The sequence below is a fragment of the Scyliorhinus torazame genome, chromosome 8, assembly GCF_047496885.1.
Source record: "Scyliorhinus torazame isolate Kashiwa2021f chromosome 8, sScyTor2.1, whole genome shotgun sequence".
Taxonomy (NCBI): Eukaryota; Metazoa; Chordata; class Chondrichthyes; order Carcharhiniformes; family Scyliorhinidae; genus Scyliorhinus; species Scyliorhinus torazame.
Window position 1 is genome coordinate 242977280 of NC_092714.1, and position 24499 is coordinate 243001778.

The following is a 24499-nucleotide window of genomic DNA, read 5'->3' on the forward strand; positions in this document are numbered from 1 at the left end:
GGCATCCTGTTGTAACAGTATCTGCCAAAGGGGGTATTGAATGTACACAGTTTCCTGCTGGATTTGTCGAGCTGGATTTGCCAGAATCCTTTTGAGGCGTCGAGTTTGGTGAAGAGCCTGGCATGAGCCATCTCGCATGTGATCTCTTCGCGCTTGGGAATTGGATAATGCTCCCTCATGATATTGCGATTTAGATCCTTGGGATCAATGCAAATTCTCAATTCGCCGGAAGGCTTTTTCACACATACCATGGAACTGACCCAGTCGGTTGGTTCCATGACTCTGGAGATCACTCCTTGGTTCTGGAGGTCCTGCAGCTGCTGCTTGGGGTGGTTCTTAACGGGTGCTGGGCCTCTGCGAGGTGCGTGCACCACAGGCGTGGCATTCTGTTTCAGTATGATCTTGTTGGTATATGGGAGCGTGCCCGTGGCTTCGAAGACGTCGTGGTGCTGGTCAGTGATGGCGTTGAGTTGCACCCTGACGTCAGTGTCCTGAAAGGCCGACGTGTCATCAGGAGAGAGAGGGTGAACTCTCTGAACTAGGTTCAACAGCTTGCATGCCTGCGCGCCAAGCAGGAAGGCTTTCGAGGAGCCCACAATTTCAAAAGGAAGGATGGCTTTGCGTGACCTGTGCGTCACTTCAAGTTGGCACGAGCCGCTAGCAGCAATGACATTGCCATTGAAATCCAATAGCTGGCAGGCTGATGGAAGGATGGCTGGATTGACACAAAGGCTTTGGAAGTCAGACCGCGCAATGAGGTTGGCGGAGGCATCAGTGTCCAGGCAGAATCGTATTTGGGACCGGTTGACCGTCAGGGTGGCACACCACTCATCGTCTGGATCGATGCTGTATACCGACAGCGGCTGGTGCCTTTGCTTCGGGGAAAGCCTGTTTTTTGTCACAACACCGACTCGAAAAGGCGCCTTTGGGTCCTCGGTGTCACTGCTGCATGGGAGGTCCGCATCGGACTTGGTGACCTTGGGTTGAATTGCCCGGACATTCCTGCGAGGCTGGCTGAAGCGATATGAATTGGCAGGCTGAGCTGCTCGGCAGAAGGCAGCATAGTGGCCAAGTCTGCCACATCTTAGGCATTGGCGAGATTTGGCAGGGCATTGCCGTTTTAAATGGGCGGAGCCACAGTTGCCGCACGCCGTAGCATCGGCACGTTCGCTGCGCCACCGCGCATGCGCAGTGCGGTCATGCGTGGCGCGTGCCTGCGTATTACCTTCTTCGACTTCGTCGTCCCCTCATTTGGTGCGCGGGAGGCCGCGAAAAGCGTGCAAAATGGCCGCCCTCATCCAGGCTGAGGCCCTGGAGTTGCTCAATCGCTTGGACCCGTTCCGCCTCGTGGGGAAATTGCCGTGTCGTTTCAGCCGCTTGGATGTGGGAATACCGACTCGTGGCGTTTTCATGTAAGACCCAGGTCTCAATGGCGGTCGCTAGGGTGAGCTGCTTTACTTTGAGGAGCTGCTGTCGTAGGGGGTCTGACTGAATGCCGAAAACGATCTGGTCGCATATCATGGAGTCGGGGGTGGGCCCGTAGCTGCAAGAGTGCGCAAGGATGCGGAGGTGCATGAGAAAGGATTGGAAAGGTTCATCCTTACCCTGCAAACTCTGTTGGAACACGTAGCGCTCAAAACTTTCATTCACCTCTTCGCTGCAGTAAGTGTCAAACTTGAGGAGGACCATCTTGAACTTTGTTTTATCTTCATCATCCGCAAAGGTGAGAGAATTGAAAATGTGTATGGCATGGGCTCTGGCCGTAGAGAGGAGGAGAGCAATCTTCCTGCCGAGGCATCCTCCCTGTCTGTGGCCTCAAGGAAGAGCTGGAAGCGCTGTTTGAATATCTTCCAGTTTGCCCCTAGGTTGCCGGCGATGCGGAGCGGCGGGGGGCTGATGTTGTCCATGTTACAGGAGAACGGAATGCTGGCGGAAGGCAGATCACTTGCAGGTAGGTCTAAGAAGTGCTAATATCCCTCAACACCTGGTATCATGTTGTGTTGGGTGCTCTGGATCCGTGGAACACGTACAGGTCACCAACACTTGAAATAGTGCAGCACTATTTTATTGAATCATTAACTGTTGTAACATACTCTGACTGTGGGTTAACACGATACTAGCTTTAACTAAAGACCTTTCCCTTGCCCTAACCAGTTGATGCACTGAGCACATGGTGAATGTCTGTGCTGCAGGCTGTGAGCTCTGTCCTCCTAGCTAGCTGCAGCTCGAATGAGCGGGAACTCTGATGCCCCCTGTCTTTATAGTGCGTGTGCTCTAACTGGTGATTGGCTGCGGTGTTGTGTGTGTTGATTGGTCCCACTGTGTGTCCATCTTAGGGCAGTGTGTGTCTGCACCATGATATACTGGTGTATATTATGACACTATGGACATAACCTGCACCATCTGCTGATCACCAAAATGACTAAAGGTGTTCTGACCATCGATGCATGATGGAGTCTTTTAAAAAAAAATTGTGAGCAGGTTGGTGCCATTAAACAATTTTAATGGTGCCAGTACCTGATGGGACGGTCCATATACAGATCTGTAGGCTTTGGTGAAGGATCTCAACATTTTCTGTATCTGCAAATATTCTCTCAGGGAGAGCTACCCTCAAGTTGTTTTGGAGGTCATGGAGGTTGGGTTCGCTTCGCTAGATGTAGCTTTTGTAGTGTGGTCGTCAGGGCATGGGAGTAATTAGGTGGTACAGTGGTTAGCACTGCTGTTTAACATGCGCTGGGGACCTGGGTTCAATTCCGGCCTTGGGCGACTGTCTGTGTGGAGTTTGTACAATCTCCCCTTTGTCTGCGTGGGTTTCCTCTGGGTTCTCCCACAGTCCAAAGATGTGCAGGTTAGGTGGATTGACCATGCTAAACTGCCCCTTAGTGTTCAAAGGTTGGGTGGGGTTACCAGGTTAGGGTGGGAAAGGGGGCCTAGATGGGGGTGCTCTTTCAGAGAGTCAGTGCAGACGCAATGGGGCAAAGGCCTCCTTCTCCACTGAAGGAATTCTTGCTCAACTTCATTTTGATCTACTCCACCATATACATGTCATCTATTTTTTTACTTTCTACGCATGTTGCACTTGTCTGTATTAAACTTAATCTGCAATTGTTCTGTGCACTCATTTTAGTTTGTCCGATTCATTCTGTAGTTTTTGCACTGCTTCCTCCGCTTGTCATATAATCATCTGCAAATCTAACCACTTTGCTTGAGATTCTGAATCCAGGTCACTTATATAAATTAGCAACATTAATGGTTGCAGCAGCGAGCGAGGAATCTCTAATGAGCGCTTTCTGCTTCCTGCCATTCACTTACATTTATAAAAACAAAACATTGGCAGTGGGCAGCACGGTGGCGCAGGGCTTAGCCTCATGGCGCCGAGGATCTGGGTTCGATCCCGGCTCCGGGTCACTGTCCTTGTGGAGTTTGCATGTTCTCCCCGTGTTTGTGTGGGTCTCACCCCTAGAACCCAAAAGATGTGCGTGAGAAGTGGATTGGCCACGCTAGATTGTCCCTTAATTGGAATTAAAAAAAAAAAAAACATTTGCAAATCACGTTGCACCAATTCTTAGGGCAGCACGGTAGCACAGGTTCGATTCCCGGCTTGGGTCACTGCCCGTGTGTCACTGCACGTTCTCCCTGTGTCTGCGTGGGTTTCTTCCGGGGGTTCCGGTTTCCTCCCGCAAGTCCCGAAAGACGTGCTACTATGCAACTTGGGCATTCTGAATTCTCCCTCCGTGTACCCGAACAGGTGCCGGAGTGTGGAGACTAGGGGCTTTTCAGAGTAACCTGAAGTAGGCGGTGTTAATGTAAACCTACTTGTGACAATAACGATTATTATTATTATTACTTCAGCCCACTTGGGTCATCGCTTCAAACATTGGACTGGCAGGATCTTCCCTTTCTGAGTCCATGATGAGTGCTATTAACTAGTTCATAGTTGGATAGATGTTCACTTGAATCAGTGTCTGCTATTATCGATAGGTCACCGCAGTGGTATCAAGTTCTGAGTGGATCTTATCGCTGAACTGTTTGGCTTTCTCTTGCTGTCCCCTGGGGTCTTTTTGAAAGAAAATCGTAATGGAAGCCATCTGAACGTCTAGAGATACCGATCCATCAGATATCCACCAGAATGTGAAATTGTGCAATTCAAAGTACCTAAACGGCTGTTGAGTGTGAACTCATTGTGACAGGCTGTGGGAAGAGCGGGTCTACAGGAGAAAGATGGGCATGCCCCACTTTTTCAGCACAACGTGGAAAACTCTTGGGGGGCAGCAGTGAGTTGAAAAGAATCTCCTAGTGGGTGAGTCTACCAGACTCCTCAACGACCCTCCCTTGGACTGATCTGTTCCCTGTAAGAACACTATTCATGGCACCCTATGCTGCTCTTGTTCGGCCCTTGTTTCGCACTGTAACCAATCACTATTTGTTGATGTGCTATTGTCAATGTACTCTATTGATTATTCTTTTGTCTACTATGTATGTACTGTGTACATTCCCTTGGCCGCAGAAAATACTTTTCACTGTACTTCGGTACATGTGACAATAAATATCAATCAATCAATCAATTTTACACGTCCAATTGGCTGTTATGTCAGGTTTGACCCAACATGAAATGAGGCAGACCTCGTTAGTATAATGATGAAAGCTATTATTTAAACATATCAGTGAAGAGACAACATAATGGTTGTAAAAGGAAAAAAAACTTGCTTTTTTAAGGGCATCCCAAAGAACTTGACAGGCAATGAAGTCCTTTCAAAACAATAGTCACTGTTGTGGCAGCCAGTTTGCATGTAGCAAGTTACCAGAATCAGAAGTGTGATAATGGGCAGGTATTCTGCTTCAGTGATGTTGATTGGGGGTAAATATTGACCTGCAGACCAGAGAGAAGTCCCCTGTTCATGTTCGAAATAGTGCCATGTAATCTCTCACATCCACTAGAGAGAAAGCAGACGCCCCCGGTTGAACATCTTAACTGAAACACAGCTTCTCAACTGTGTTTAATTTTGTCATTTCGCCGCAAAAGTAGCAGACTATTCATTTTAAATTGTTGCACACTGAATGAAAAAAATGTCTAACAAATCTGCATTGGTATAAGTTAAGCACCATGTTGATTCTGAAGCGTAAGAATTAATAATGTGCAGATAAGGGAAAGTGTGCTGAACAGTTGAAGGGTGATGTTATCTCTGGAATAGGTGGAAGAAAGCAATAATCTGCTTCGTCCAGTCCAACTGCACCTTTTGTATTGTTACTAATTTAAATATGAGGCACAAACACGTGGAACACTTTTTATTTAATAATCCTACTGGTTTCATTTATGCGTTTCCGCTGTCATGTCATTCCCTCCCAACAATGTTTTCGGTCTGATGAGATAGGCCTGATATAAAAGTCCCAACCAGTGGTAATATTCAGAAAATGTTTTGTATACGAAGTGAGAAATTGAACTTGCTTTGGGCCTATTGTGGAATGGGACGGCGCCTTGCAAACACGCACCAACAGGGCATTGGTCTCGGGCACAAGTCAAAAAAGATTTGACACAGGTGATTGTAACTTAAAATTCTTCTCTCCAACAGTGATATTGCACCCAAATAGAAACAAAGTGTGGGAATTGCTCGGCAGGTCAGGCAGCATCTGTGTAGAGTGAAATGGAATTAATGAACATAGAACATACAGCGCAGAAGGAGGCCATTCGGCCCATCGAGTCTGCACCGAACCACTTAAGCCCTCACTTCCACCCTATAACCCAATAACCCCTCCTAACCTTTTTGGTCACTTAAGGGCAATTTATCATGGCCAATCCACCTGCACGTTTTTGGACTGCGGGAGGAAACCGGAGCACCCGGAGGAAACCCACGCCAACACGGGGAGAACGTGCAGACTCCGCACAGACAGTGACCCAGCAGGGAATCGAACCTGGGACCCTGCCGCTGTGAAGGCACGGTGCTATCCACTTGTGCTACCGTGCTACCCAAATGTTTTGAATCAAAACGTGATGGATTATATGCCTTCAAAGAATGTTTAATTCCTCCACCTCTACTCTCTCTCTCTCTCTCTCTCCTCTCTCTTCCCCCCCCCCCCCCCCCAATTGAAACCATCTGGTTCACTAATGTCCTTTTGGAGATATTATCCCTGCCTATATGTGACTCCAGATCCACAGCACTATGATTGACTCTCAACTGCCCTCTCTGCAGTGGGCCTAGCAATTAAGTCACCTCAGTCCAAGGGCAACTAGAGATGGACAACAAATGCTGGGATAACCAGCAACACCCGCAGCACATGTAAGGATAGATTTTTTTTTTAAAATCCCTCATTGTAAAGCAACGGCATTGTGCTCTCAAACTGCTCTCTGGCAGAGTTGGATTATTACTGAGCCAGATGATGTGTATCCTGGGAGTCTGAAGGCGAGGAGAGGATATTTTGGACACTGGCTACCACAATGAAGAATTTATTTGGGTATTGGAGAGATTCTGCAAGATATCTTCTCAAATATGGTGCCTGTATTTAAGAGTGACAGACTTGAGTGATAAGGCCTTGAGTATCGAGTAAAATATTGTAAATTAAAGTCAGGGTCAGATTGGGGAATACATCTAAAGTAAGGGTAACAGTCAGCAGCAGTTTTAGGAAGGAAAATTCCTGCTTCAGAAACCGTTTTGAGCTGTATTTGAGGATGTCACACATACAATATGGATGTCCCCAACCTATTTTATCATTAATTTGGACTTCAAAAAACATCTTTGATAAGGCAACACATGAAAGCCTGCTCATTAAAATCGGTGGGAATTCAAGGGAAAATGTGTGATTAAATGTGAGCCGGACTACTAAATATGGAACAGTGAGTACTGGTGAGAGGCATAGTGTCAAATTGTTGCCGATGCCAAGTATAATCCTGCAGGGACCAGAGCAATGATCCTTGCTCTCTACATAAATGCTCTGGATACCGAAACCAATTGTAAGCTTAAGTTTACAGCTGACATTAAAAAAAAGAGAGCAAAGTAGGGGTGAGACACATGCCAGCTGGCCAACGATGCATGCAAGCAACGAAGCTATTTTGGCACCCGGTGTCATCAATCATTCTGTGATCAGATGTTAAAACTCTTCGACATTGCCTGAGTTTCAAAAGGGATACTCCTTTTGCAAGATTGCGACATTTCAGCTTTTAATTCAGTTCTTTCCTGGGATGGCAATTAATGGTTTAAAAAAAGAAGCTAAAAATTTTGCCTCTCTAGTGTCACATGTATTGCATTTATAATTGTCTAAAATTACACTGAGCACAATTTTGTAAACCTAGCGACATGAAATAATTTATGGTGCAGAAAGGGGAGCATTTGGCTCAGTGTCCTTGCTTAACATAAAGGATTTACCCACTTTCCAACAGTTATTCTGTAGGTTACGACACTCGGGTACACATCCAAGTGTATTTAAGTAGGATGAGCTGAAGGTTTCTGCCTGTACCTTTCACGCAGTGAGTTCCAATCCCCCACCATAAGAATACAAGAAACCTCCTGGGTGAAAAAAGAATTCTCATTAACTCCTCTCTAATCTTTCCTGATTGAATCTTTGCTAATGAAAACAGATCCTTGCTGTCCACTCTATCTGGATCATTTGTAATTTTATGCATCTATATTAAATCTTCACTCCGTCTCTATTCCAAAGCAAATAAATCCAATCTTTTTTCCCCTATATCTAAAACTCTACATTCCTGCCAAACATCCTCATAAATCTCTTCTGTACACACTCTTGTGTGCTCACTTTCTTCCTGTGACCCATAGAAGAAGAATCCCTACACTGCAGAAGGAGGCCAATCGGCCCATCGAGTCAGCACCAACCCACTAAAAGAGCACCCGACCTAGGCCAATTCCCCCGGCCTATCCCCGTAACCCCACCTAACCAGCACGCCTTTGGACACTTAAGGGCAATTTCTTTTTAGCATAGCCAATCCACCTAACCTGTATAGCTTTGGGCTGTGGGGAAAAAAACAGCGAACCTGCAGGAAACCTATGCAAACATGAGGGGGAACATGTAAACTCCACACAGTCACCCAAGGCCAGAATTGAACCCTGGTTCCTGGCGCTGTGAAGCAGCAATGCTAACCATTGTGCACCGTGCTGTGTAGTACTTTATGTAGTACTCTAGTTGTGGCCTAACTAATGTTCAATACAATTCCAACATATCCTCCCTGGCTCTTGTACTCTAGGCCAATCAAGGAGAGTATACCCTATGCCTTCTTGATCTGTAGCCATAAACTCCAAGGTCCAGTTCACTGATACCTTCCTGCAGTCTATCAAATTCTTCCTCACTATCAACCACACAGGATATTTTCATATAATTTGCAAACTTTGTCACAATCATTGACATGTGTCATTAACAGCAAGGATCCCAGCACTGAGCTCTGTGGAACCTGATTTGGAAACAGCCTTCCCGTCACAAAAACACCTGTCAACCATTATCCTTTGCTTGCTGCCAATGAACCAATTATGAATCTTAACTTTCTCTTTGATCTTAGGAGCAATTAGTTTAACAATCAGTCTGCCCTGTGGGACCGTATCAAAGCCTTGCTAAAATTCATGTAGACTACATCAAGCATGGTACCCTCAATGATCCTCTTTCTTAACTCCTCAAAAATGTCAATCATGTTAAGCTGACACGACCTTTCCGTAGCATGTTGACTATCCTTGATGATCTGTTTTCCTAAATGATAATTTATACCATCTTCCAGAATGTTTTTCAATAACTTGCCTACCACTGAAGTTGGGCTGCAGGCCTGTAATTACTCAAGTTATCACTTCCTCCACCCCCAAAAAAAATCACAGAATAAAGTACAGATGAGGGAAGCTGTGCATTTATACCAGCTATCCTGCTACAGTAGTCCATTGATCTTCTGGTAGGATCCTGGATGAGAACCCAACTATTTGCAATTTATAAAGCTGAGGAAAAGTGGCTGCACCACAAGAGTGACCACACTGACCAATCGGTATCTTTTATGTAAAACAAACTTTAATTTAAATTAAACACAGAATTCACCACATTAACAATAAAATAAAGAACTTCACAATGACCAGTTCCTAAATCAAAGAAGGAACTGTAACTTACTTCCTAAACCTGCCACTAAATATCCCAACTAAGCAAACCAATATAGTTCAAATATCACGTATAAATAAAGTTAACAATCCGGTTTTACTTGCTTTGCTCTGTGCAGAGACACTGGAGAGCAAAATGAAGATACTTCTTGTCGAACTAAAATCCTAAGGCAAAACTGAAACTACACAGACTTGACTCCTCCCCTTAATTACATAATTTGTACCCAACGCATAAATGATCTACATCCTAGCGACCCCAAACCAAACCCAATATTCCATTAGTCAACTATCTGTAAACCAGTAAATGCTTCTCAAATCTATCAGCAGAGCACTCGCCCTTCAAAATCAAGGATTACCACACTTTCATGACACCGTAATCACTAACGTTAGCAGACATACTGTCTGTATGTATCTTATCCAGTTTTTAAAAATAACATTACTGGAGCAATTATAAAATCTAACCATTTATTGCATTCACAGCTCCAGGTTCCCAGGTTCGATTCCCGCTTGGGTCACTGTGCAGAGTCTGCATGTTCTCCCTGTGTCTGCGTGGGTTTCATCTGGGTGCTCCGGTTTGCTCCCACAAGTCCCAAAAGACATGCTTGTAAGGTGAATTGGACATTCTGAATTCTCCCTCCGTGTACCCAAACAGGTGCCGGAATGTGGCGACTAGGGGATTTTCACAGTAACTTCATTGCAGTGTTAATGTAAGCCTTCTTGTGACAGTAAAGATTATTATTATGTGTAAAGTACTGCGATGTACATGGATCTGTAAATAAACGTGATTTTTAACGAATTAACAGATTATGGTAGCCTTAGGGTAACCGTTAATCCCTAAAGAAACCCCATTCAGACCCCGAGTCAGCACAAAATCTGATGGCAGCTGATGCTGGAGTAAAGACCCACAAATGACTCCCAAGAGAAGAGTGCGGACCTGAGAACTTGCAAACCCTTAGAAAAAAGGATAAGTCGGATAAAGATTGAAGACTCACCTGAAAACAGGGCATCATGGGTGCTGCAGGTGTAAGCAGACACCCAGAATGCAGACAACCGTGAATACAGATTACAATCTACAAGCCAAACTGCTGAAGCAACAACAGTTTCAAAGCTTAGAGTAAGCATGGAGTCCATATTGCCACTCCCACCCAATGTCATCACTGGATGAAAGTCTCACCAAATAGCCTCCTTCACAAAATTGAATGCTAACGGTGGCTTTTAATCGCTTGCCCCTGGACAAAGAATCCAGAATGTTAAGTACTTTTATCAGCCTATTTAGCATTATTATTTTGACACGTGACCGTTCAGAATTGTTTCTGCATTTGAGATATTCCAAAGACCGACATCTCAGATCCTGGAAGGCATGGAGCGAGTAACCTGCCAGATGGATGACGTTCTCGTTCATCTAGGGAAGAACATGACTGTCTAGAGCAGCCCTCAAAGTTCTACAAGAAGCATGTTTGACATTTAAGATGAAAAATATGAATTTGCAAAGCATATGACAACATTTTTAGGGCCGATTGTGCCAACTTCAAAAACTAAGGCTGCTCCACAGAAAAATACAGCCCCAAAATATCACAAAATTACTTCCTTGTGATTGTCAATCAAGGAAGCGAGTTCCGACCAAACCTAGTGGAAATCAACAAGCTGTTATGACAGCCTTTGAAACAAGGTCAACAGTAGTGCTGGAATGTGGATCAGCAAAGTGCTTTTGACAAGGTCAGAAATCTCCTAATTTCACCAGAAATCTTGCGCGCTGAGATGCAGAGTTTTCAGCAGTGGATGTGTCATCTGTGGACTTGGTCACAGTGCTGCATCAAGTTTAAAATGATGGACAAGGAAAACAGTTTATTACTCCTTGGGCACAGAGAAAGAAGCATTCAACAGCAGGGTAACAAGTGCATCCGACTGTCAGAACATATTCCCATTGTCTGTGTGGGTCTCACCCCCACAATCCAAAGATGTGCAGGTGGGTGGATTGGCCACACTAAATTGCCCCTTCATTGGAACAAAAATGAATCGGATACTTTTACATTTTTAGAAATTTGTCAGAACGGATATCGAGGTTATATTCCTAATAACCCAGTACTTCGAATTGCGAAAATATCTCCATATCATCGATGATTTCTTAGTTTTTAATGACAGATTAGTTATCCCAAAAACAAGGTCACTTGTGGATAGCATAGCAATATGCTGAGCAAGATCCCAACAGTTAATATGATGATCAGGCATCAGTCACTCCATTGAAGAATTGATAACGAATTGCCTTATATGTGCAGTGAATAAGCACGGCATGTGGTGCAGTGGTTAGCACTGGGACTGCGGCGCAGAGGACCCAGGTTCGAATTCCTGTCCTGGGTCACTGTCCCTGTGGAGTTTGCACATTCTCCCCATGTCTGCGTGGGTTTCACCCCCACAACCCAAAGATATGTGGCATAGGTGGATTGGGCACGCTAAATTGCCCCTTAATTGGGGGGAAAAAAAATTGGGTCCTCTAAATTTATAGTTTAAAAAAAAATGTGTGCAGTGAATAGCAAACAGCAGAGCGAGCCACTTTTCGGTCATGGTCATGGCAGTGTCCAAGAATGGATCTATTTGACTTCAAAGACAAAGTTTTTATCAGCATCATTATGTGAATAGACTGCACAACACCATGGCGGACGCCATCACTACATCCCTAAGAGGAATCTTCATAATACATTGCATCCCAGACATTGTGATATCAAACAACGGACCTCTGTTTGCTAATGAGCTGTTCTGTAACTTTACGCAGGAATATGGTTTCATGCATGTCTCGTTTGCCTAGTATCCTCCATCAAATGGAGAAGCAGAAAGAGGAGTTTGAACAATCAATTTATGAATAAGAGCAAGGACATTAACTTAGCCCTTCTTAAATGCAGAACCACACTGCTAAAACCGGGCTCTCGCCGTCAGACCTATTAAAGAGCTCAAAACCAAGATCTTACAGGATTCTTGAAAAGGAACCAAATACCTTGATATCATTGGGAAGGCAACCAGCGGAATCTTGAGCATATAGTATTTAGATATGGATGGAGAGAAGGAACCAGAAACAAGTAGAAACTCCATGACTACCTACGTTGAATACAGTTCTATCGAATGAGAGAGTGCAGTTCCTGAGCAGCACTATGGCTGTCTGCAGCCAACTTGGGAAATGAGCAAAAGTTTTTTTTTTGTTCATTCCTGGAATGTGGGTGTTGCTGCTGGGCCAGCATGTATTGCCGGTCCCTAATTGCCCTTGAGAGGGTGACTAACAAAAAGTGCTGATTCAGCTCCCACACAGCTGACCATTTGAGAATTGCTTTGCTTATAAACGTGTTGTGTGTGATAATAAGTAGTTACAAAGGCTTTGTGATCTGAAGTAATCGGTGTACAACATACATCCTTTGCTTCATAGTGGAAGAAATGAGCATGAAAATCAATGATGAAGGCACGCTGCTAGTCAGGGATTCAGGAGCATGATCCTCGGAAAGGTTTGAGAATATGTAGATTAAAAACTCTGCTTTAAAAAAAAAAAAAAAATCTTAAACCTGTTTTAATTGTGCTGTTAATAGCTTTTCCCTCTGCTCATTATTGTAATTAACTTGTACTGTCATTCATAATCTGTGCTTGATTCATGACCATCCAGTGGCACCCCACTAAATGCCACTCAGTCCCAAATCAAAAGAAATCACACGATAAATGGTACATCAAACGTCAGTTTACAAACACGTGACCAGTTATGGCATGGCTATTCATTGGCTTCTCGTTTCAGCGAAATTGCTGACCTGAATAAGTTCCAGATGTGCTCTTGCATTTTTCGGAAACACGTGTTCTTATAAGGTACAGTAAATGTAGAAAAAAGAACCACTGGAGAAATGGTTTTCGTATGCATTACAGTCATAAGTGAAAGCAGATTTCTATTTGAAAAGTAGCTTGCAAACCCAGTCCTACTGAAAGACACAGAGCACTGCATTCAGTACTATCTATGTGTGCATTTATAGTTGGCAACATACTGGATTAAGCATTCATGACAAGGCGCAACCTAGCAATTTCCTTTTCGGGAGAAAGTGATACTTTTATTTACTATGCCATTGCTTTTTATCTTGCTGGTCTAGCAGGTGAAAAGTAATTTATTATGGTAGATTTTAACAAACGCTGGAAACTTCTGGCAGTATTCAAAGCCAAACTTTACCAATTGCTGTGTTCTGTGCTTGAGACACAAGTTTGTCTGTCACGTCGTTGAAGATTTTGAAATGGCTTTTGTTTTGTACTTAGCTCTAATCCTCTATTTCAGAATAATTTTCAACTATGGCGAAGGAATCTGGCGTGGATTCTGAGTTGACGAATGTTCAGCAGGATCCCCCCCCTCCGCAGGAGCAGCAACCTGTCGTGCAGCAAGAGCTGGCAGCCAATAAAGAACAAAAGCCAGCAGACACCAACACAAACCAGCAGGAGCAGGTGAAGGCAGACAACATTTGCGAACCTTTTTTTTTTTTGTTCCATTTTTGGCCCTTGCATTTTCTTGTATGACATCTTTTATTGTTAGTGGTGTGCAAACGGCCTGGCAATGAACTGTCACTGTGCCTAGAATGTTGGATTCTCTCAGCGCAGTTAGAGAAAGTTTCAAATTGGTTCTAGCGTAAGATTTTGTGAGGGCTGATTATGGCCCGGAGTCTCTAGGACAACCCTACAGGTGCAACCCTAGGGGTGGGGGGAAAAGAAATACTGACGTGAAAAAAGTTGTTTTTTGTCATTTTCTTTGAACATTTCTCTCTTCCCCCCCACCATTTTTTATATTTTTACATCTGGTTTCTAAAGAAGCCGATTCGCTGAGAGTCGAGCAACATCCAGTTGGATAATAGGCCTTTTTTTGGCTTTCCAATTGGTGTGGGAAGGCAGTGCATCACAAATATGGGTGTGTTGGCCGACTAATGGCTGGGGCCATGTGATGAAACCTCCAGGGATACATTTAATCACAATTGGCAACTCTAGACGATTGGTTATTGTTTATAGTCATTATTCATCAATTAGAATGAAAGAAAAGCAATGTAGAAGACACGGATGATATTGTAATTGGAAATCAGGAAATGGTAGATTAACAAAATAGCTACTTCGCAACAGTTTTCACAGTAGAGGATGAAGAAAAAGTACCAGAGGTGCAAGTAAAACACAGACGAGATCGGAGAATATTTGCGGCACGGTGGCAGAGTGGTTAGCACTACTGCCTCGCAGCTGAAGGGACCCGGGTTCAATTCCAGCCTCTGGTGACTGTCTGTGTGAAGTTTGGACTTCCTGTGTCTGCGTGGGTTTCCTCCGGGAGCTCCAGTTTCCTCCCACAGTGCAAAGACGTGCAGGTTAGGTGGATTGGCCATGCCATATTGCCCCTTACTGTCCAAAATGTTAGGCGGGGTTATTGGGTTACAGGGATGGGGTGGAGGCATGGGCTTAAGTAGGGCACCCTTTCCAAGAGCCGGTGCAGGCTTGATGGGCTGAATGGCCTCCTTCTGCACTAAGTTATATGATCCCACCCACTAACTGAGAAATTAATGAGACTAAAGATAGATGGATTTTCAGTGGTTTCTTCCCCATGGTAATAAAAGAAGTCTATGAGGAGATTGTTGATATGGTAGCCATGATCTTCCAAAACACTCGATTCGGAAATTGTTCCCTTGGGTTGGAAAATTGCGAGTGTTACTCCATAATTCAAGAAGTTTAAAATAGATAAACCTCGCATTTACAGGCCTGCTAATCTGATTTCGGTTGTGGGGAATTTACTGGAATCTGATCACTGAGACAGAATGACTGAGCATTTGGACAAATATGGCCAGAACATGATCAGAAAGCCAACATGAATTTGTAAAGGTTCAGTCATGTTCAGCGAACCTTGTTGATTATTTTGAGGATGAAACTAACTTGATAGCATCTCTGGATGTTAATTATACAGGCTGCCACAAGGTATTTGACAAGATTCCTCAGAAGAGACAATTAACAAAACTGAGAGCTCGTGGAATTGGAGGCAACCTGTTTACTTTGAATACTCAGTGGATCAGGCACCACCTGTGGAGAGAGGAAAATGTTAATGTTTTAGGCTGGTGACATTTGTTCGGAATCAGAAAAGGTTGGGAAAGTATTAAAGGTTGGGAAAGTACTAAATGTTGGGAAAGTACTAAAGGCTGGGATAGCCTTCCAGATGTTGGGGCGGGGAACAAAAGTGAAGCTCTGTGATTGGGTGGAAGGGAGGCAGGATTAAGCCAGGAGCAGATGCTAATGGACAATTAAATAAACAAAAGATGGGCCGAGAGATGGTATAAAGGGGAGTAGCTGAATTATCAACAACTGTTGTGTGGATAAAATGTGAGTACAGTCTGAATATCTTGAACTGTATATTGAGGCAGAAATACTGTACGATAGCAGCACGGTAGCATTGTGGATAGCACAATCGCTTCACAGCTCCAGGGTCTCGGGTTCGATTCCGGCTTGGGTCACTGTCTGTGCGGAGTCTGCACGTCCTCCCCGTGTGTGCGTGGGTTTCCTCCGGGTGCTCCGGTTTCCTCCCACAGTCCAAAGATGTGCAGGTTAGGTGAATTGGCCGTGATAAATTGCCCTTAGTGTCCAAAATTGCCCTTAGTGTTGGGTGGGGTTACTGGGTTATGGGGATAGTGTGGCAGTGTTGACCTTGGGTAGGGTGCTCTTTCCAAGAGCCGGTGCAGACTCGATGGGCCGAATGGCATCCTTCTGCACTGTAAATTCTATGATTCTATGATAATCTATGATACACGTGCAGCACTGCACTAGCTGAAGAAATTGCAAAATAAAACAAATCACCTGAATGTAGCAGAAATACTATACACATTGAAGTTAGATGATGCTAAATTACTCCAACAAACACCTGAGTGGCACAGCTTCTGTGTCTCACCAGCAGCACTCCGACAATGCAACTTAACGTTTTGCTTGCTTTCTATTCTCTCTCGTGGTGATGTGCATCAATGTAAATGCATGTAGGCTAGCTAGACACTAGAGGGAGCACTAGAAACATCACACACACACACGCAACCAATAGATCAGATTGATAGGATACGACCAATGGACATTCACGGTACAGAAGGAGGTAACACTACCACAGGGGGGCATTACACCAACCCATATATAAAGGGCACCACACACATGATCTGCCTTTTTCCAGTGGAGACAGTCAGTGAGAACAGACACAGGGTTGATTCAATATTACACCCACCACGTGGATTGCAGCAGCTGGTTAGTCAGTCTGGGTAGCTATAGTAGGATTGGCAGTAGTGTCAAACCCGAGTAATAGAAGTGTAAATCGTTTAATAAACGTGTTGAAGTTATCTCCACGTCTGAACCTTCCTTTGTCAAGTGCAGCACAAGCAAGCCGCTTATGTTACACCTACAACATAACAAATCATCTCTCTCCACTTCCTCTGATCCACTTCCTCTGTGTCTCTCCATCCCTCCTTTTCCAATCTGCCTCTCTCTACCTTTTCCCTGTCTCTGTCCTTCCCCCTCTCTCCTTCCCCATTATCTCTCTTTTCTCACATTTTGTCTCTCTCCTTTCCGACTTTCCATCTATCACCCTCTCTCCCTCCTTTACCACTGGTCACACTCTCTCCCTCGTTTGCCACTCTGCCACTCTCTCTCTCCTTTCCCTGTTCTCTCTCTCTCCTTTTTCTGTTCTTTTGCTCTCTCTCTCTCTATCCCCTTTCCCCGTTCTCGCGCAGTCTCTCTCTCTCCTTTCCCCATTCTCACTCTCTCTCTCCTTTCCCCCCCCCCCCTCTCTCTCTCTCCTTTCCCCCCCCCCCCCTCTCTCTCTCTCCTTCCCCGTTTTCTCTCTCTCTCTCTCTCTCCTTTCCCTGTTCCCGCTCTCTCGCTCCTTTCCTTGTTCCTTCTCTCTGAGGCACGATCAATTTGGCTGGAGACGAAGTTGAATTCAAACTGAGGCTTTATTAGTATCAGATGTGTGGCCTCCTACAGCAGCTGACGAAATGGCTGCTAGCTGAAGGCCACGCATATTTATAACCCGGCTCCTGGGCGGAGCTAGCATGCAGGGGCCCAGGTGAACCCGTAGTGCAGGTTCTACCGTACAACCCTTAATATAAGAACACAGTGGTTTACCACACTCTCTCTCCCTGTTCTCTCTCTCTCCTTTCTCCGTTCTCGCTTGCTCCCACTTCTCTCTCTCTTTCTCTCTCTCGCGTGCCCTCTCTCCTTCCCTTTCTCTCTCTCTCTTCTTTTTACCCCACCCCCCTCTTTCTCGACTACATTTGATGCACTTTGTATTACTGGAAAAACTGTCCTTACAGATCATTGGAATTTGGAAAAAACTGGTTTATACATGAGCTATTTCCACAACTATTTGCCGTCTGCTTTTCGCAATTAAATGCATCTTAAAATATTTAACACACTCTCTTCAACCCCAAAGCACAAATGGAACTATAAATAGAGAGAGGGGAGAGAACGTATTTGGAAGGTAAGAAATTGCAGCTGAGAGAGGAATCCTATTCAGCTGCTGTTGAGGATTTGGTTTGTGGGCAAGAGACTCTGGTTAACAAAGAATCTGAAGAATATTTGCTGTCTTTGTGGAATTCCTGAGAAGAATGACCATTTTGCCAAAGATTTCCATGCACCAACTTTGTAACATTCTAAATTTGTAGCAATGTGTTTTATTTTATATTTTAAAAAAATATTTGTCATGGGCTGTAATTTGGCATTGATGGGTAGATAGGCAGAAATTGCCCTTGGTGAATTTGTAGTTACTTTGACCTATAATTTTATTTTGAACCTGTGGTGGCTTGGGATATAGACTGTAGACTTCCAATAGTTAACACACTGTTTATTGATGAAAGGGAAAGGCACTTAAGTAACATCAAAAATGCAACAGTACCAGGTATTTACACTTCAGCTCCTGTGTCTAACTGCCTGGGCTTCTGCTCCCCGGCCCTGTGCCAACCCTCTCTTGGCTGGGGTTCATGTGCTCCCGTGTGATTGACCCCGGGCCGCCACGTGGTCTGCGGAGCCCGACCCCTTAAAGGGCCCGCACATCTCTTTTCCCCCACCCCCACACCACTATCTCAAGTCCCTTCTTACAACTATCCCAAGTTACAACGTTAATACGAACAACAGGGGAGAGTCCATCAAAAAGTCAATCGGTCCAGAGGTCTCCGGGCCGTCCTAGACCTCGGTAGCCCTGCCACAGACTTAGCACCCTTCTGGGCAATCAAATTGTCAACAGTCAGTGTCACCTCGGCCGGCACTGCCTGAACTACAGGCGCAATGGCCTTGATGGGTGCAGCTGGTTGAGAAGATTCAGGAGCCCCCAGCCAGACGGAGCTTCGGGAGTGTTTGCGATACTGGTGGGACTTGTTGATTCCAAGCTGGGGGACGCCATTCTCCGACAACTCACGTGGTCAACGTGCTTTCTGGCGGTCTTGTTGTTGACGTTGACCACACATAAGAACGTAAGAACTAGGAGCAGGAGTAGGCCATCTGGCCCCTCGGGCCTGCTCCGCCATTCAATGAGATCATGGCTGATCTTTTGTGGACTCAGCTCCACTTTCCGGCCCGAACACCATAACCCTTAATCCCTTTATTCTTCAAAAAACTATCAATGTTTATCTTAAAAACATTTAATGAAGGAGCCTCTACTGTTTCACTGGGCAAGGAATTCCATAGATTCGCAACCCTTTGGGTGAAGAAGTTCTAAATCTACTTCCCCTTATTTTGAGGCTATGCCCCCTAGTTCTGCTTTCACCCACCAGTGGAAACAACCTGCCCGCATGTATCCTATCTATTCCCTTCATAATTTTATATGTTTCTATAAGATCCCCCCTCATCCTTCTAAATTCCAACGATTGCAGTCCCAGTCTACTCAACCTCGCCTCGTAATCGAACCCTTTCAGCGCTGGGATTAACCTAGTGAATCTCCTCTGCACATCCTCCAGTGCCAGTACGTTCTTTCTCAAGTAAGGAGACCAAACCTGAACACACTACTCCAGGTGTGGCCTCACTAACACCTTATACAATTGCAGCATAGCCTCCCTAGTTTTAAACTCCATCCCTCTAGCAATGAAGGACAAAATTCCATTTGCCTTCTTAATCACCTGTTGCACCTGTAAACCAATGTTTTGCGACTCCTGCACTAGCACACCCAGGTCTCTGCACAGCAGCATGTTTTAATATTTTATCATTTAAATAATTATCCCTTTTGCTGATATTCCTACCAAAATGGATAACCTCACCTTTGTCAACATTGTATTCCGTCTGCCAGACCCTGGCCCATTCACTTAGCCTATCCAAATCCCTCTGCAGACTTCCAGTATCCTCTGCACTTTTTGCTTTTCCACTTATCTTAGTGTCGTCTGCAAACTTGGACACATTGCCCTTGGTCCCCAACTCCAAATCATCTATGTAAATTGTGAACAATTGTGGGCCCAACGCTGATCCCTGAGGGACACCACTAGCTACTGATTGCCAACCAGAGAAACACCCATTAATCCCCACTCTTTGCTTTCTATTAATTAACCAATACTCTATCCATGCTACTACTTTACCCTTAATGCCATGCATCTTTATCTTATGCAGCAATCTTTTGTGTGCCACCTTGTCAAAGTCTTTCTGGAAATCCAGATATACCACATCCATTGGCTCCCCGTTATCTACCGCACTGGTACTGTCCTCAAAAAATTCCACTAAGATAGTTAGGCATGACCTGCCCTTTATGAACCCATGCTGCGTCTGCTCAATGGGACAATTTCCATCCAGATGCCTCACTATTTCTTCCTTGATGATAGATTCCAGCATCTTCCCTACTACCGAAGTTAAGCTCACTGGCCTATAATTACCCGCTTTCTGCCTACCTCCTTTTTTAAACAGTGGTGTCATGTTTGCTAATTTCACTGGGCCACAACCCATCCAGCTAACCAAGGTGGACCTGAAGCGAAATTACGGACCAAACCATGTCTTCCACACACAACGACCTTTTGACCCTCGGCTCTGACACTTGACTTTTCTGGGAGGCGTGATGTGCTTCCACCCTCCCCGCCAAATTTGGAAACACAAGATTCAACCGGGTTCTCAACCAGCGGTCCATGAGTAGCTCAGCGGGTGTAACCCCTGTGGTGGAGTGAGGGGTTGAGTTGAAGAACAAAAACAAAAGATTAGCCAACCGCTGGTGGAATGGTCTATCAGATTGCTTTCTCATCGCATTCTTGAAGGCCGTACAGCCCTCTCGGCGAATCTGTTAGAGACTGGGTGGTATGGTGCCGTCCTCGTATGTCATTTGCCATTTGCTCATACAAAAACCTGAACATCATCGCCAGTAAAAGGTGTTCCATTGTCTGACATGATGGATTCGGGAAGTTCATGAACGGCAAACACTCAGTGCAAAGCATCCACTGTGGCCACGGATGTTGTGGTTCTCATTTCTTGAACCGATAGCCACCTAGAGTGGGCATACATCAGGACTAAGCATATCTTGCTCATAAAAGGGCCCACGTAGTCCACATGGACCCGCGTCCATGGGTGACCTGAACCCGAGCCGGTCACATGGTCCATGGAGCCCGCCCCAAAGATGAAGAGTGCTGGACGGTGGCAAGGACTGCCGTATTTAGTAAGGGTGGCACTTGTACCAAGCTACAATGGCTTTTACTATGCCTGGACACCAGATGTGCGTGCCAGCATCTTCTTCTTTGTCTGCACTGGGTGGGTGCTATTTAGCTCTTGCTGGAGGGGCCCACTGGCTGGAGGCAGAACAACTACTCGTGATTTCCACAGAATCACATCACCCTTATCGGTCCACTTGTCCTGACAGGTGAAGGCCTTAGTTGCTCAGATTTCTCAGAGTGCCACTCGGTCTGTATCATTCTCTTCACCTTTGAGAGTATGGGGTCTCATTGGGTCCAGTTTCAGATGTGTCCGGTTCAAAGCCAGGATGACCTCCTGGGGTACTGGTGGGGGGGGCAAGGCCCAATGTTGCACCCTCGCCGAGGCAACAGGCGGTGAGGCCTCCTGTCTTCCCTTAAAGGCTCAGTGATGGCTCTGCTCGGTCACTATGTCATACCGTCGTCCATACATATTGCTGGAATGTCTTCACACTATATATACTGCTCAGCCTCCTTCTGAATCTGGGCATAGTTCCGTCTGAAAGGGTCCTCAAGGCAGAGGCGATCGGACGTACCAAACCATCTCCCAACTTGTGGGATATAACAGCCCCTATACCATAAGGGGATGCATCACATGTCAGCACAATTGGTTTTCTCGGGTCAAAATGCACCAAGAGGTTCAAGAACTGTAATGCTTGCTTCATAACTCGGAAGGCCTCTCCTCTTGGGGCTCTCTCCATTGTCACCGCTTATTCATCTTTAGTAGCTGGTGTAATAGTGCCATGGGGTGGCTAAATTCAAGATTAACCTTCCATAATAATTGACATACTGGAAGGATTTGAGCTCACTGATATTTTTGGGTGCAGGGTCTTCGCGTATAGCCTTGAACTTAGCTTCCAGGGCAATGCAACCTGTCGCAACAACACAAAATCCTTGGATTTCATTTCTAAGGCTTTCAAAGTACACTTTTCTCGTTTGAGGTTATCATAGATTATCATAGATTATCATAGAATTTACAATGCAGAAGGAGGCCATTCGGCCCATCGAGTCTGCACCGGCTCTTGGAAAGAGCACTCTACCCAAGGTCAACACCTCCACCCTATCCCCATAACCCAGTAACCCCACCTAACACTAAGGGCAATTTTGGACACTAAGGGCAATTTATCATGGCCAATCCCCCTAATTTACACATCTTTGGACTGTGGGAGGAAACCGGAGCACCCGGAGGAAACCCACGCACACACGGGGAGGATGTGCAGACTCCGCACAGACAGTGACCCAAGCCGGAATCGAACCTGGGACCCTGGAGCTGTGAAGCAATTGTGCTATCCACAATGCTGCCCATGGTGGACCCCCGCGTCACAAAATCTTTTGAATACTTCCTCAGGCTAGCCATGTGTTCTTGAGGGGTAGTGCCGGTCACTAACAATTCTCAAGGTAGACCATCACCTTGCAGATTTTTCCACTGTGTGCTGGAAGATAGCGCAGGCTGAAGTGATGCCGAACGGCAGTCTTGTATACTGAAATAGGCCTTTGTGGGTATTTGTGGCAAACATCTGAGACTCTTTGTCAAATTCTAATTGCAGGTAAGAATGGCTAAGGCCCAATTCTGAATAGGTAAGCCCCCCCCCCCCCCCCCCCCCCCGCCAGCTTGGCGTAGAGGTCCTCGATACGGGGAATTGGGTACCTATCAATCTGCGGAGTCAGTTTATGGTACTCACAAATTCTTAACAAACAATCTGGTTTGAGAACGGGGACTATGGCACTGGCCACTCAGAAAACTGAACTGGCTTGATTATGCCCAGCTCTTTCAATCTTTTTAGCTCTGCTACAACCTTCTGATGCAGTGTGTATGGCACTCGTTTAGTTCTGCACAACTTGGGTGTCGAATCTGGATTGACATAGATTTTGGCTTTAACGCCTTTTAATCTTCCCCTTGTGAAAAATGTCCTCATACCTCCTTAAAACATCTTGGAGGGTGCCGTTGGATATTTTGAAAATTTCCAGCCAGTTGAGCCTGATCTTCTGTGACCAGTAACTTCCCATCAGACTGGATCTGGGCCCTTCCACTGTGACCAAGGGCAGATTGGCCTCCTGCCCTTTTGTATACCGCAGGTGTGTTGGTGGTTCCAAGGACCTTCATTTCCCCGGTGTACGTGGAAATATTGGCTGTGAAACTCTTCAAGCTCAAAAGCTAAGTTCCCGCATGAAGATATTGGAAAGTCTGCTCTCCCACCATGATTACTGAAGCCCTGGTGTTGACTTCCATTTTGAGGGGTTTACCATTTACTCTTAAGATGATTTCTATCGGTGTTTTCTTATTCACCTCGACTTCATTTAACAGATGCTTCACATGCTCTTCTTCAAAGCTTTTCTCCACTATGTTAAGTGGTGATGTGGACTATTGCTGCTGTTGTGTTTTTTTTTTTTGCATTGGCTGCTTTGCCTCGCACAATGATTAAATGTGTCGCCTTCGGTTGCAACAGAAACACAAACTCACGAACATGAATGGTCTCCTGGAGATGGTCCGCAGCAACGATAGCAATCCCCCCTGACTTGGGTTGATGTCCCATTCCTTTCCCGGTCCATTGACTCCGGCCCCGAGGACAGTGTCGTTCTCCGCTGTGCCTCTTGAGCTAGCCGCGCAACTCGCGGCCATACAGCCCCATACTCTCCTTCAACCATGTTTTGGAGCCCAGTGGCACCTTTTCTGGTGTACTCCATTACCTGAGCAATCTCAATCACTTTTTCCATCCTTATCATGGTTTCAGCCAGGAGCAGCTTCTGGGTATTAAGGTTATAGATCTCATAGATCAGCCGATCGCACAACATGTCACAAAGGGAGGTCCTGAAATCTCAATGTTCAGCAAGATGGAGAAGCCTGGCTTTGAAAGCTTCAGACAGATTGACACAGACTCATCATGGTCCCTCACTGCAGAGTTAAACTTAACATTGGGGGATGATAGAGGGCCTTAGATTGAAATGTTCTTTCACTAGTTTCATTCTCTGGTCAAAGGTCTTGGAGCTGGGCACCTCCGGGGATGTGAGGTTCCAAATCAAATTAGAAGTTTGAGGCCACAAACTGTCATAAGTATCGCCTTCTGCTTGTCCTTGCTTGTGATCTCGTTCGCAGTAAAAGAAAATAGCGGAGACATTTGATGAACTGATAAGCATGCTTAACATGCTTATCATGTTAAGCATTTGCATGATAAGGGCACACAGCATAATTTCAAATCTCAATGATCAAAAATGCAGTGTATCACAAGAATGCAACGACATCTGTTGACTGCAATTGAAAACTTTTACCTCCGCAAATATGGTGGCTCTAGACATACACTGGAGGCTTCTGGTAGTTATAAAGGGGTTTATTGATAAAAGGCAAAGGCAGTTAAGTAATAGGTACAGAACATGAAAATGAAATTAAAATGAAAATCGCTTATTGTCACAAGTAGGCTTCAAATGAAGTTACTGTGAAAAGCTCCCAGTCACCACATTCTGGCGCCTGTCCAGGGAGGCTGGTATGGGAATTGAACCGTGCTGCTGGCTTGCCTTGGTCTGCTTTCAAATCCAGCTGTTTAGCCCAGTGTGCTAAACCAGCCCCTGTAACATAATCTAACACATTTTAACACTGGCTCCTGAGTCCACTGCAGGGCCCCCTGCAAACCTCCTATTGGCCGGGGTTCGTCACTTCCGCGCAATTGGCCCCAAGCCGGTCATGTGGTCTGTGGACCCCCCCCATTTTTTAAAGGGGTCTTGCGACCACAAACCCAACAGCAGAATTCTAAAGACGTTGCTCAAGAAATTTATCTAATT

The 24499-nt window shown here is 45.3% G+C and overlaps 1 protein-coding gene across 7 annotated transcripts in view; it reads left to right on the forward strand.

Annotated features, from left to right (window-relative positions):
* Positions 1-24499, forward strand: part of LOC140428493 (uncharacterized) — a 367767-nt gene that overhangs the window by 174790 nt on the left and 168478 nt on the right. For 6 of the 7 annotated variants that reach the window (XM_072515035.1, XM_072515036.1, XM_072515030.1 and 3 more), the window contains exon 2: positions 13366-13529. The exons of the other annotated variant lie outside the window; for it this stretch is intronic. In XM_072515035.1, the coding sequence (XP_072371136.1) occupies positions 13380-13529 (150 nt within the window). In that variant the 5' untranslated portion in view covers positions 13366-13379. The remainder of the gene's footprint in view (positions 1-13365; positions 13530-24499) is intronic. 7 annotated transcript variants of the gene reach the window in all.